The 15,463-nt window shown below is 34.7% G+C and overlaps 2 protein-coding genes across 4 annotated transcripts in view; both read right to left on the bottom strand.

Moving 5' to 3' along the window:
- Positions 1-650: 650 nt before the first annotated feature.
- Positions 651-6,649, bottom strand: LOC111034179. Its single transcript, XM_022315258.1, has 3 exons — positions 6,408-6,649; positions 5,115-5,246; positions 651-4,355 (listed from the first exon to the last, which is right to left on the bottom strand). Exons 1-3 carry the CDS (start codon positions 6,408-6,410, stop codon positions 984-986), a joined length of 3,507 nt encoding a protein of 1,168 aa, XP_022170950.1. The 5' UTR covers positions 6,411-6,649; the 3' UTR covers positions 651-983.
- Positions 6,650-9,686: 3,037 nt separating this feature from the next.
- LOC111034176 (ankyrin repeat and fibronectin type-III domain-containing protein 1-like) overlaps positions 9,687-15,463 on the bottom strand; it is a 43,550-nt gene continuing 37,773 nt past the window's right edge. For all 3 annotated transcript variants that reach the window (XM_022315253.1, XM_022315254.1, XM_022315252.1), the window contains exons 6-16: positions 14,779-14,892; positions 13,785-13,970; positions 13,499-13,718; positions 13,174-13,417; positions 12,870-13,070; positions 12,636-12,802; positions 11,138-11,759; positions 10,864-11,056; positions 10,716-10,794; positions 10,504-10,600; positions 9,687-10,414 (exon numbers count right to left, since the gene is read on the bottom strand). In XM_022315253.1, the coding sequence (XP_022170945.1) occupies positions 10,064-10,414; positions 10,504-10,600; positions 10,716-10,794; positions 10,864-11,056; positions 11,138-11,759; positions 12,636-12,802; positions 12,870-13,070; positions 13,174-13,417; positions 13,499-13,718; positions 13,785-13,970; positions 14,779-14,892 (2,474 nt within the window). In that variant the 3' untranslated portion in view covers positions 9,687-10,063. The remainder of the gene's footprint in view (positions 10,415-10,503; positions 10,601-10,715; positions 10,795-10,863; positions 11,057-11,137; positions 11,760-12,635; positions 12,803-12,869; positions 13,071-13,173; positions 13,418-13,498; positions 13,719-13,784; positions 13,971-14,778; positions 14,893-15,463) is intronic.

The raw sequence follows: 15,463 nt of genomic DNA, 5'->3' as shown, positions 1-15,463 counted from the left end.
GGTCATAGAGATACTTCGATCGCACCTTATCACACACCAACCAGCCAATATGTTATTAGGTGATTAATGTATATATCACTCAACAGGAGGGGGACAGGTTCATTGAATAAATCCTGTAAGTGCTTGTTTGTATGTGTCTATACTTAAGACCAATGGACAAACAGGGAACTAACATAATAAATGGTAATTCAGTATTTATAAGTTATTGTTTATTATAAAAATTAAATAATAAATAAAAATACAGCCAACACATAATTCAACAGTAGATCAATAAAATTAGTTAAATAAAAGGTTGTGGTTTGATGAATTATGGTATGGCCCTTTTGGACCAACAATAAAATAAATCAAAGGGTTGTGCCTGTAGACGTGCACAACTAATTTAAAAATAATAGTTGTAGAAAAAGGTAGATACTCATAATATGTAATGTAAAGACTTGCTAGCCACTACATGTGCCTAATGTACCTAGTGCCCTGACCTCAACTTAACTGTACTAGAAAGAGTTATTAACTTAGAGTGTAAGGAGGTAAGGTGTATTGTAGGATTTAATGTGTGTACGCTGTACGGTAGATGGGTGATACCACAGTATTTACGTTGTTTAAAGGTTAGGTGGTATATTGGGATAGTATCCATAGTTAATAAAAACAATACATATAGTATGATAGAAATATACTCTTATAAGGTACAAACATACATTGAACTCTCTTAACTATTTTGAGTTATAATTTCTTTATTTAGAGATATAAATGAGCAAGGAAATTAAGATACAAATTCTTTCTTGGAATCTCTAAAGCTTCAATTATATGTGCTCAATCGAATATTTCCATCTGGAACCATAATTAGAACATCAACATCAAATGTTTTAATTTTGTACAGTGTGTATATTATGTACAATGACGTGTAAAAAACCAATCGTTAAAGTTAAATATTAATGTATTTTTAATAACAACTAACAAATATACACTACCAATAAAACTATTCAAAATTATAGTGCGGTATGTTTATCTAGGTCCTGTGATCTTGTGAATGCCACCGACGGGTTATGAATATTTTCCGTTGCGGTATTACGATATTTCATTCTTAAGCAACAAGTTAAGGCACAGACAAACACCAGTACCGTGAACATGGCAATGATCGCGAGGAACCAGCTAGGAAGTTTGGATGGATCCTCGTGAAGAGACAATGTTTTCTTGATCCCCGTGAACACCAACGAATTTCCTAATGTGACGGAAATTTCAGTGACATTCATGGTCGGCTCACACTTCAAACTGTGTTGTGTTACCGATACGACTACACAAACTGAGGACGATGAATCCACTGACCGTATCATGATGTCTTTGGGCTGAACATGCTGCAAGTGGAGGCCATTGACAACTAGTGAACCGCTTGTGTCTATTTCAAAGTCTAAGAGAACTGGATCGGGTTGTACGTAATATCTGAGTAATGGGCCACTAACCACGATTGGCAGCGTTTGATTCACAGAGAAATCATCGTTACTGAATGTGATATCTAGTCCGAAGTTCAGAAAACGCCCCGCAACCGATGCATCCCCGTCCCAGCTAGCGCCGTTCACACTCGGTGATCGGCAGACCAAGTACGTTTCGTTGACTGGTGGATCACAATAACTGTCTGCGTACCGTCTGACTCCATCAGCTAGGTCGACATACAGTCGGGCGAAAAATGGGAAGCATGATTCAACGAAATGACCACCGTGGACCTGTACGGAAGTGCCACCCGAAGCTATGCCTTCAAGTTGTTGGTTAGTGTCCAATACTGGATTAAGACAAAACTGGAATATCTGAGATGACTCAATCTTCAGTACATTTTCAATGGATGTGTACTCGACCAGAATCGGACCCGACAATGTTTCGTTGTATTGTGATGTAGTACAAGTTATAGTTTCTGGTCCCAACGTCCTCGGATTCACACACACTGTTCCAGCTACCGTCACCATTACCGTTCGGTTATCTGCTAATATCCTGTGGTTCCTAACTGTGATTGTTAAGGTCGTGCCACCGGTTTCTGGTCCAGACAGCGGATTGACTGCCGTAACGTTTATTTCAGCACAATTATTTGTCAAGTGCGTTAATTTTAAGCTTAACTGTTCATAACCATTGTTCTTCATATATACATTTTTATTAACCTGACAAGTGTGGTTGGAAGAGCACCATATCAAGTAGTGCGAGTACCCATCATTATTCCATGCGCAGGTAGCACATGAATTGTACTTCTCGTCGTTAGCACACTCTTCATGCCCATAAAATGTTACATAGTGATCTGCGACGTTATCAAACCGCAGAATTACGTCATTGAATTTAATAAAAGTGAAAAAAGTGTAAGATGGATTATTATGATCAAAATATAATTTCTTTACAAAAAAATCACACGATATAATTGTTTCGTTATATGTGTTAACTTGTCGTGTTGGATATTTGCAATATGTTGGAAATCTGTTATAAAGTACAATGTCGTTAAAATAATTTCTGACACCTACCATATCATTAGATAACTTAACAATGTATTTCAGGGAAACGGTTGATTTATCATAGTTAAATTCTTTAACTACTGAAAACCGTGGACATTTCTCTATTCTAACGACTATGAAACCAGAAGAATTAAATTGAGTCCTGTTTTCACATGCCTGTTGTTGAAGGGACCATATACACATAGGTTTGATTGTACATTTGGTACACGTCATTGAATCTGAACAACTAGTTTCATTTGAGTATAGAAGTATGGACGGATATTCGGAAACCAGAAGATTGGAAGGACCAACGATAGGTGTCGGTGATCTATTGGCTAATGTGTACGACAAAGAATCTCCAATATTGACTAAAATCTCGTGCAACTTATCTGGGTTGATTGCCGTGGTTGGGTTGCATATAATAAGTTCTAATTTAATTGATATTACTACGCAATCGGTATCCGATGAATTAAGAAACCGTACCACGATATCATCTAGACGGAGATGTTCTAAGTTAAGGCCGTTGATGACTATTGAACCATTTTCGTCTATTATGAATTTCTCAAGAACAGGATCCGGGTTCACATAAAAGCTAAGTAACGTCCCGTTGATGTGTAGCGGCTGATTTTCAGTGAATTTCATCAGCCCAAAATTAAACAGTCGTCCCACCACCTTCATATTACCGTCCCAATGAGCGCAGTTCATTCTTGGCGAACGGCAAACCATGTATGTGTCGTTAATCGGTGTGTCACAATAACTATCTGCGTACCATCTGACACCGTCGGGCAGGTCAACGTACAGCCGGACAGAGGAAACAATGCAAGGTTCAACGAAATGACCACCACGGACCAGCACGGAAGTGCCACCGGACATTACGCCTACAAGTGTTTGGTTCGCGTCCAGTACGGGGTTGAAACAGAATTGGAATCTTTGCGACGACTCGATCTTCAATACGCCTTCGATTGATGAGTACTCAACCAGGACCGGACCGGATGGTGTTCCAGATGGCTGTGAAGTAGTGCAGGTTATAGTCTCGATTCCAGACGTCTTGGGATTCATGCACAATGTTCCAGCCACCATTACCTTTAACGATCGATTCTCCATGAATATCCTGTGGTTCCTAACTATAATCGTTACCGTCGTTCCACCGGTTTTCGGCCCAGACAGTGGGTCGACTGCCGTTACATTTATTTCGGCACAATCATTCGTCACGTACGCTACCTTTTCATGTAACTCATTTGTAGCGCTGTTCTTCATGTATAAATTCTTGCTAACTTTGCAGGTATTCTCGGAGGGACACCACCTCAAATAGTTCGAGTATCCGTCGATATTCCATCCGCACGTAGCACAGGATTTATACTTATCGTCGGTTACACATTCCTCGTGTTCATAAACCGTAACATAGTTATCTGCAACGTTGTCAAACCGCAGCATGACATCATTGAACTTAAGAAATACAAAAAGAGTGAGCGATGGCGTATTAACATTTAAAAATTTTCTTCGGAAAACGAACGAGTAATTTATATTCGTTTCATTGATTCTATTAACTGGTTCTGTAAAAGAATTTTGAACTTGGTAATACATTGTATTGCTGTTAATATAATTCACGAAACCTACTAAATCATTCGTTATTTTAAGAAAGATATCTACATAAATGTGTGTTATATTACTATATTCATATTTTGTAACCACTGAATACTGAGGACATTCTCCTATTCTAGATGAAATTAAACTCGACGAGGCAAATGTGTTCTTGTTTTCACAAGCTTGTTGTTTAAGAGACCATGCACACATTGGTTTGATTGTACATTTGGTGCACGTCATTGAATCTGAGCACCTGATTTTATTAGACTCCGTTTCAAGTGTGCTAATATGTGATGGAAACATCAAAGCCTATAGAAACCAAAAATAATTATTATTCTACACTTACATTTTAAGTACTTAATTATTATACATAATATAGTCATTTTTTAATAATATTTTGAATGAAATTTATATCAAACTTTTTACTGTTATTGATAGAATGAATTTATAATTTTCTAACTCTCTGGTTCTTAACCTTTTGTGGAAAACGGGCTCCAGTTAAAATTATCTTTGAAGGCGGACATTCGATTCATGAGAAAAAAATGTTTAATTTCTTTACCTACATTTTATATTGACATTTGAACATTTTTTTTTACAAAAGAGTTTCTTTTATTTTATTAGAAACAATCCAATAACATCTATGATAGTAATGTTAATGGAAATAAATATTAATAAATATCCGATTATATTGAGTGTGTGTATGACCAGAAAGACAAAATCTCATAAGCCTCCAAGCGGTCACGGACCACTGATTAGAAACCTACTGATCTAACTACATGCAAAGAACGATCTGATAATTTATGACCAAAACTGTTATTATATTTCTGTATTTATCTTCAAATCTATTTTATTCATACCTATAATTTCAAAATTATTCTTAAAATTTTTTTTATATTTCTAATACAACTTTGTGTAGAGTAGCGCAAAGCGCTTATCACGATGTTTTTAATTATTATATTAAAATTCTAAATTAATATTTGAACATATATTTTAATGAACATGTCAATAACAAAACAAAATATTTTCACTGTTCTTAAATTAAAATTTGTAATGAGTATTCGTACTTACCATCGTATATACAATTAAAAATAGTCCATTCATATAATTGTGGTTGAAATAGGTTTTATGTTTGCACAACTTTCTACTACCAGCTACTGCGCTGTTCAAAAGTTTTACTTTCCATATTATAATATTGTTAATCTATAAACAATTATTTTATTAAAGACTCCTTCCAGCTTTATTTTTCAAATAAATCAAGATAAATATTATTATGATATAAAAAAAACACTATACACTTATATAATATAATAATGCATAAATACACAACTGAGGCATTAATTTATTATAATCCAAAACCATTTTTGCAGAGACTATGTGTGGATAACTGTGTGGATGATTTCTCCCTATATTTGATATCTGATGCTTAGTTTTTTTTCAATAAACAGTTTATGATATTCAGTATTTGAAAAATATACTAAGTTCTATGAAAAATATTCGTTGGAGAATTAAGGAATCGGGAACATTTTCTATGCATACTATTATTTTTAAAATATTTTTGCTCTTTTTGTGGTACAATTCAAGTTTTAATAAATTTTGTTAAATTTAATTATTTTTAGCTTTCTCACTAAAATTGTCGATGAACAAAATTTCGCATAGTCAAAAAGATTGAAAATTGTATATAAGGTTCCTCATAAATTTTTATTATCGACATGCTAGTATACATATTTAAACATTTTTTTTTTTTAAGCATTTGAAGTTTTACAAAAACATTGAATTTTGACAAAATCCATTAAATCGGTGTATATTTTTAAATAATTTCGTAGTTGAAAATATATTATAACATTAATGCTAAGACTAAGCAACTCAAAATAATTTGCAAATATTCATGATCTTGATGAAATTTTTCAAAATTCATACTTCAGTCCCTCATAAAAGTTATTGCAGATTTCTCGCTCATCTTTTTTCTTAATTTTCTCTAGTAATAACTTCTAAGGACCTATCATGTATTAGGTTTTCAAGTTTTTTGATAAAGCAAAAAAATGTTATCAACAATAGCTGAAAAAACCGAAAATATCTCATAGGTAAAAAACTGCTCAAAAAAGGGTCAAAATATTATAAACTATAGAAAATTGCAATTCAAACATTTCGTGAAATTTTAAAACACCTATCTTCCGTTATTAGTTTTGGAGTTACATCAAAAATATTAAATTATTTGTCGAAACTGATTTTCTATGAGATCCTTACTTTTCTTTAACATTTTGTTGGTTTGCAAAGTACTAGAAGTTTTGACTTTTGTCCCCTTAAAGTACCAACTATAGACTTAAGTAACTAACTTATTAATGCAATAATTCACATAAATACCATTATTGTGCACACGATTTGTGTTAGAGAAGCGCTCAACTGCAGTCACAGAAAATATGATTTGTACAACTTGCTGAATAACGAGTTCTTTTTTGAAAAAAGACACCGTTTCCAAATTAAAAACTAAAGAGATAAAATCTTAATGTGTGCTTTAAATATTTTAGTGTCAAATTAATTGTATTATTAAATCACGGTGTACTATGTTATATGGATAACACTCACCATAATAATACATAGTTAAATAAAATATTATTATTATAATTAAAATAATATTATCAATGCCCTTCGTCTTTTAATAGGCTATTGATAATATTCGTATACCCACGTAAAAGTAAAAATTAATACTATCAGCCACAAACTAGAATAAAACCAATATTTAACTTATACTATAAAAAATATTTTACACATAATATTATGTTATCATAATAAATATAACGCAATGTATAAAATATATTAGTGCGTATAATATGATGTGGTTTTGAACCGATTTTGATTCGATTTATAATGTCTCTATAGTAGTTTGTGTAGGATGTGTTTGTAATTTTATTATAATCCTAGAATCAAATGTGTGGGAGTGTGAACAGAACATTTTAGATGTTATGGAGTTTATTTATGTTGCTAATAAGTAATTCGTGATTAACTCATTGAAGGAATAACACAAAATGACAAAGGATATTGTAATATCAACAATACTCTGAGCATTTCCGATTAAATGATTCTTGCCGATTTTTTTTAATCTAAACTCAACATATCATCACTTCTCCAGAATTTAAGCTGTGTAATGATAATTTGACAAAACTTTTATACATTGTAATACTGTACATGTTTTTAAAATAAAACAATATCTTTAAACAATATTTTAGACACATTTATATAACGTGAATAGTGAATACGCTAGGAGTCTATGTTTGATTGTGCACTTAGAGCATTAAGATAAATCTGAGCAATTGATTTTATTTGACTTGAATTTAATTTCTCTGTTAACTACTACAATATAATGTGAACAACAAAGCCTAATGTAAACATTAAACAAATAGATAAATAAATACGTCTATTGAAAAAATTTATCATCATATAACTATGTATAAAATATATTTATAGTTTGTACTAAATACCACGGTCATCTAAGACCGTGATGAATACCATATAAACAACTATGTATTACGATTACATGGATCCATCCAAAAATTGGTTTCCATACCCAAACATTATAAATTAATAATTGGTTCCCGTCATTCCTGGCAGCACACATCCGAATTGGTTGCTGACATTCTAGGTAAGTGGCACACACCCATAAATCAACAATTAACTATATTCCAACATTCCACACAGCTAAAAATCCTTCAATTCATCGATGTATTAAAATAATTTCAAATTGAAACATATATTATATACAATTTTAAAGTACAGACTTAAGTCTAAAAACCAGGAAATATTTATAAAAAAAGAAATGGACAGATATATAAATAATAAAATCAATAGATTGGAATTAATAAAATAAATTTCAATATAAATTGTTAACTCAATAATACATAAAAATACATGATGCTTATAAAATAAAGGAAAATGGATGAAATAAAAAAAAATCGCACGTGTTGCAATACCACGCTTAAATAGAGGGAAATTTCTTTACATATTAGGTAGGTATGCGAAGAAGGTTCATCAAGGTATAAAAATGAGTTTGTAATGGAAAAATAAAAATAAAATGTTTCATTGAAATTAATTTATTATTATTATACAGAGGTAAGCTAATACGACGAATCGATTATTGTTTATTACCATAGAAACCAAACAGACGACCGGATTTTGTCCATGGATCTTATACTGTTAGACAATCAGTTAGTGTATGGAGAGCGTAACAACAGATAAAGGAGTTTTTTGAGTACTCAATTCCTCGTAGGGTGGGGTAGTAGGGTAAGACACTCGTATATATATAGACTATTGTCGTATGGGCAGCCTACATCACTGAGATGTGTTATTACGCCGCTCGTAATGTTGTTGTTAAACACAGTGCTTGTCTAGTAATTTAGGGTGTATGATTTTGGCGGTCAACGTTTGCATCCGGTTGATTTTTTATATGCAATATGCATGGACTTAGATTTTGGTAAACAAACATGTAGATTCCTGGGTTTTTAGTGCCTTTCGGCTACAACCACGGAGCTTATATTAGCGCTGTGCGCTAGTCAAGAGCCGCGGAGGTTCACGGTCGGCAAGCCGGCCGCGCGTCGTCTATGGACCACGAGCACCGGGCGCACACCCGTTCCCACCGAAGTCGGGAGAGATAGCGCCCGTACCGTTGGCTGGCGCATTCACGTGCGCTTCACCATCCAGGTGGGATCGCAAGCTATCCTCATTGCTTCCCGTTTTTGGTCACGGGCAACCTCCGGTGCATATAGCCCCACCGGTAGGCTGGGTGGGCGCTAAGGAGGTATACTCACTCGGCAGCCTTTCCCTAAACCGAGCTTGGTCTTTTAACCACATGGTTAGCTCCTGCTAACAGCCACTTCGAAACCAAACCGCCATCGGTCACGCATCTATCGATGCGGGATCGTCGTATGGGGGCACGATGCCAATTGCTCAGCACCGTGGGGCCCCCCCACATCCCGAAGTACCATTCTCGCCCCCTTTCGGTGGGCACATCATTGGTTGGATGGTCGGACCGAGCTTCGTCGGCCGAAGCCTCGGCTGTGATCCTTACAAGATTTAGGTCCGTGTACCACGGGCTCTTGGTGGGCCCTCAAACAGTGGCCCGTCAGTTCGCCCAGTTCAAATCATTATGTAGTGTAATCCGGCGTATCCGAAATCGGGCCTCGGATCGTTACAAAAAGTAAATCCAAATTGGTCCCCGCGTACAGGACTTAAATAAAATATATCTAGATAAGTAAATATGTCATCTAAGATAAATAATAGATAAATGTCACAATAGTTATCTAGATTAGATAATATATGAGTAATTTTTTTATAGATAAGTCTCAACACTGCTTTTAAACTAAATCGTACAATCACAGTCCATAGTAAGTTTCTGTTAAACTAATGATATGACTATTAATGGCAAGATACTGAAATTCATCCTTGTTTACACCAATTTCTAATAAGCTACGGTAAAACAAATAATATGTATACTTGCTCAGCTACTGCAGAACAATAAAAAAATAATAATATTTCATTACTTTTCACTTTTTATCGTATAGACAGAAATATTTAACTATAGCTGTTTGAGATGTTCAACATATCGGAACACTATATGGTGGCATTTCTTGAAATGCTATTTAAATATTATAATATAAAAAGTAAAACATTTATTCAATTACAATAACATATTGTAGTTTAATAGACAGGTCGAACGGTATGTGATAATCTAAATATCTTAACTCGTTTAGGTTTTGTTTATATTATGCAGTATAAGATACATTTTGTAGTATTGATGATTGAATAAATCAATACTTTGATGATATATCATAATATAATATAGTATAATATATATTTTTAGTTAAATGATTAAAAAAAAAACACTCTGCTCGTATGTTTTAAGAACACTTAAAATTTCACCTGAGGTGCATGGCACATGAATAAATCATCAAATAATAATAATAATATACAATAATAATAATAATAATAATAATAATAATAATAATAATATTCAATGGTGGTCGTCATCAGTGGTGTTTGGTGGCAGCTACCGCCAGTATGGACGAGTGGAGCTCGAGAGCAGCTAGCACGTCCTGTTTATGCCGAATGTACATGCGGCCATCTCGCCACGGGTGGGTCAACTGAAGCGGTTTGAAGTCATCACGCAAACACCGCTCCCGGGCCCCGGTAACAGATACCAGACAAAAGTTACCAAATTCAGTGCTCGGGTATATTGGTCCAGTCTTTCCTTTGACCAACACGGACATGTTCAGCTGCTGCAGGAACAGCTGGACTACTTCGCGGGCTGACGTCGTCGGACTGATGTGCAACTTCAGGCTGGTAGGGTGTGGCAGACCGGTGTCGTACGCAGCGCAAACCTGTGTGACAACAACCATGGTTATCGTAAGACCAACCGATATTTGTGTATACCAGGCTCCACGCCCAACTGTTTACAAAAACCACTTACCTCGATGATCCCTGGAGCGGGGACGGGCACAAGAGATTCGCTCTTCATGGTAGCATCAGAAAACCCTTCATCGTCCACTTTATTGACGTCCTTAACCCTATACGTGAAAACAAATTAAATGTACCTTTTCAACATAGTATTGTCAAGATCGAGTCTATCGATGTTACTGCACGGCATACGCGTAGTTATTATTGCATTATCGATAAACTTACGTCACGTGATTGGACTTCGACGATAGATCGGCTGGATCTGAAGAATGCCCGTCGTTATACTCCGGTTCGTCTTTACTGTCTGTAACCAAATCAGAGACAAATTCGTACAAATAAAAATCTGGTGAAGCTTGTAAAACTATCAGCGTACCGTTGCTTGTTTCTGAGGAGCAACTCTGTTTTTTAGCCAAGACGTACTCTCGGTCGTGGACAGGTGGCGATAGGTATTGTTCACTGCGACTTATCTCCGGACACACAGATTCCAGGGTCCGCATGGAGTTCAATCCCGGGCCCGGCCAACTACCCCGGGACTTGACCAATTTTGAGTCGGGCAATTGTAACAACTGTAAAAATAATGCCTAGGTTAGAATTACTATATACCGAACGGTCGAATAGTCAGATATTCGGTGGCAGGGAGCGTTTACCGAGTTACTTTTAGCGGACTTCATTTCCAGCTGACTGTTGCTGGCACTCTTTGAACAGTTGGAGTTAGATATTTGCGACTGGAACAGTCGCTCGCGCGCAAAGTTCATCACATCCAAAAGCCACCGCAAGTGTTTCCACGCGGCGTTTAAGCCCGTCTCCAGTGACTCCACGGTGTCCAATCTCTGCTTGGCCGTTTCCAGGTCAGACGAGCTCCACGCTTGTCTGATCGAGTACCTCGCATCGTCTGAGTCCAGCTGCACTACACTGGAAAGGCGGGCGTACAGGAGCAGCGTTTCCGCTCTGTACGTGCCAAAGTGTATCATCTCGAACACCTGAACGCTTAGTGGCACCAGCTCGATCCGGTGCAGGTGGACGGCTGACTGGTTGCCCTCCCCGACCGCACAAGCCACCTCGGCCGGGGGCACGATCATTATGAGACTCACATCGCGGTCGACCTCGATAACTTCGCTGGTATACACCCTCTGCACAGTCCGTTTGTCTTTCGGTATTTGGACCAGAGAGAACAGTCGGTTGGTGGCCATCTTGAACTGTGAGGCGAACCCGAGGCACGTGTAATCACACGGCGCTCCGGCGCCCTGCTGAAGCCACAGCCATTCTTCACTGCAAAAAAAAAATGTTTGGTTTACGATTGTCCTGCCAGTCGTAAATATTATTTATCCTACAACTTTAATGAGGAAAACCGTCCTCAGACAAGTATGAATATGGTTTAGCACAATCTTGGTGCAAACGAGCTTATGGTCATTTATGATACCCAATAAAAACGAGTTACATACAGAGCACTTACCAAATTTTAAAGCAAAGACATAGGCATGAATCTAAAAATCCGATGAAAAGTATACATGGACACTTCCTAGGAGAATATAATATTGTATGTGTATTACCTAACTAATAAGTTATAATCATTAAACTGATTGATCAATGGTTAGTACACACTTTACATTTGTACCGGGAAAAAAAAAAATAATAAATAATAATAATATAATAAAAAATACCTGAAAAGAAAATGTAGGTAAAAAATGTGTTTTGGATTTTAACACATTACAATATTAACAAATTATTAATATTAAAAGTCAATAAAAGTATATATTATAGAATTCTATAAATTCGATTAATTAATAAATTGAAGTTGAAGCTTAAAAACCATGTTTAGTTTTTAGTATATTAATTATATTGTACAATTTTGTCTATGTTATGCTTATTCCCAGTGATTTTTACAAATTAAAATGTCTTTATTGTATGATTAGGAGGCAGTATATAATACCTAACACCCATAGGTATATTTGTATTTTTGTGTTGATTTTTATGTTTGGTTTATTTTTTAACATCGGTTTTGGAATCATTTTTTCTTTAATTAACCTACTACATTGTCTTCTAATTACTTATTTTTTTAAATATTTGTGTTTTAGCTCTTGACAGATACATGGGTGTGTGGGACTAACCGTTTTGACTTTAGAGTGAACATTAATATATACTTACGCAGTGACGTGCGGGTTATCACGTATTTTGCAACAAACAGGCATGTTAGGATTTTGCAAAGGCACCATAACGTGCAACATGTCTACTGAACTTCTCATTAGTAAGTATCCAACGTATAAGCCTTTCTGCAGTTTGGCGTTGCTTGTTTGGTAAAACATTATTTGGTCCTAATTTAACAATAATTTTACGTTGTTTAAACAAATCTTTAAGTTTTGGGAATTTAGATTAGTTTACTTGGATAGATGATATCAACAGATCGGTAAGATTGTCAGAACGAGACGATTTTTTTAAAATCTTAGCCATTGGCGTCCATTTTAGGTTGACAACGTTTTTTGGCTGACACACGTTGTTCACCGTACATATCACAGTTGTACCATCCGAATCTCGGATCGGTTTATAGTACACTTTACCTAGGTCTTGAGTATTGAAAATGTCCTAAAATAATTAAAAATTATAATACTTAATTATAATACACTGCTAATTACACTAATGTTAATTCAAGATCGGTTGGAATTCGTCCACGAGACAAGCGACTTACTTGCATCTGGGTGACAGCCTGGATGAGTTTCGTCCTGAAGCTAATCGAACTATTAGTCGATTTCTCCAAGTCGTCCTTAAACCATTTGAGATCCTTCCACGCGAAAGCTATTTTGTAGAACCAATGGAAATCGTTGAGCATTTCTTTTGGGTACGTGTCGTCAATCTCTACCACAGGTAAGTAGTCCTCGTTGGTCACCAGAACTTTGTCTTCGTGGTACAGCAGACAAGAAAGGTATACACCTCTGCAATTTAAAAACAAATATATAACATAAACGTAATTTATCCAATTAATCAAAGAAAAATATATTTAGATGAAGGGATACCTCCGGAGATTCTTATGAAGTTTAGTATTGCCGCTAAATAACTGCTTGAACGTCGGCGGCTTTCTTCTTTTCGTATTCGATGTACAGTCATTTCCACTGACTTCGAATGACGACCTGTGTAGGTCTGGACGAATGGAGATCATTTTGTCAAGTATGTCATCCATCTTGACTTTCATCGCTGCGGAACATCGACGCGGTTCTTTACAGATGTCCCACCAACCTAAAAACAATTGGAAAAAGCAATTAGATCATCTAGATTAAATAACATTACCGAAGTAAAACTCACTTGAAATAGTAACAGAAACCGGAGTTGGGTATTGGTAGTCACTGAAATCTTTCAGGTTTCCAGCACTGCATCGGAAGTAGTAGGTCTTTCCATGTTCCAAATTGTGAATGGTAATTTCTCCGTCAGTTGCAGGTAAACATTTAGACCCTGTTACGTTTTTAAAGGATTCTGATGTACTCCATTCAACTATGGACACATAGAATATTGTTTGAAAAAATGTAGTTAGTTATATAAAATGTATAATTTGTAAAAAGTTAGTTAATAAATGGTCAAGTTTAATTGAATGACTACATAACGACCGCGTATTTGTACAAAATTAATAAAATTTAATATGAACCATTTATATTTTGATGGATTATTATGTTTATTCAAGATTATGGTTATCATTATTGAGTTTTTAGAGGGTAACTTACTAAACATTATATGTAATACTTGTATCAAAGATTTCTATTTTCTATATATTTAGAGATGTTTCATATAAATGTATAGTTACTCTGTGTTATAGGATATTATATAATTCTAATAGTCTTATAAATATTCTGATACGTTAAATAATTATTTTAATATATCAGTACTAAGAACAATACCTAGTCTATTAGGTGTACATAAATAAGTTAAACTGTAAAAATGGAAAATATTTATTGTGGAACTTTTTAAGAATACAAATAAAACCCCTTAAAATAACAACGACAATTAATATTGAATTGTAACTTAAACTATTGCCTAATAGGTGTCACCGGTCGTTTTCACTCATTTTTTTATATCATGATAACATTCCTTGAACAGAAAATAAAATTAATACATTTCAGAATACCTTTTTGATAATATTCAAAATAATTAATGGTTTTTTTTAAAATTATTACGCGTATCATTTGAATATACTGTATATTGATCAGCTTTGTTTCATCATAATTTAAATTTTACCTTAACTAACATTTTTACCCAGAATTTCACGAAAGACTTTATGTCTTAATAAACGTAATATTATGCTTACCGTTGAATTTAGTACATATAGCGCTTTCTGGGTATTCAGCTTCTATACAAGATACCCTGACGTTATCGTTTCCCGTAACCTCCAGAATAATTTTTTCTGGCTTATCTGGTGGCTCTGTAAAAAAAAATAATAAAAGTTTAATTAATTTAATATTAAATTGTCGTACGTTACATGACGGGCACTATTAACATTATACATCCATAGGGTAATCTCGGCGCTATCGCTGGAACGTATATAAGCAAAATAAGTATAACGGTTTCACAAACAATAGTCGATCGCGGTATAAACATTATTTATGTATTGTTAGGTATAGTGTGGTAATATTGTGTAATAATATATATGTTGTAATATTATAATACCTCTCCCATAAAACAAAATTAATTTGATTTTTACTTAAACGATTTTCGTAAGGCTTTATTTTCAAATAGAAAAAATAATAACATCAACCACCGCGACCGTAATGATTTATTCTGTAAAATGTAGATAATTAAAATATAACAAAAAGCTGAAAAATTTAACGTCTGCTCAAGAATACAAATAATTAGTGTTCGTTGAATTTTAATTTTTTTTATGCACTCGATTAAAGAACTCCATACCCGTACTCAGTACAATGACAATTATTACACTTTATATACGTAACATAAAATTGTTATCCTCCTAACGTTAATTTTTATTTCTTGAAGAC

This window comes from Myzus persicae, unplaced genomic scaffold (genome assembly GCF_001856785.1).
Source record: "Myzus persicae strain clone G006 unplaced genomic scaffold, MPER_G0061.0, whole genome shotgun sequence".
NCBI classification, from domain to species: Eukaryota; Metazoa; Arthropoda; class Insecta; order Hemiptera; family Aphididae; genus Myzus; species Myzus persicae.
The sequence above is the reverse complement of the archived record's forward strand: the minus strand, read 5'-3'. Positions and strand labels throughout refer to the sequence as shown.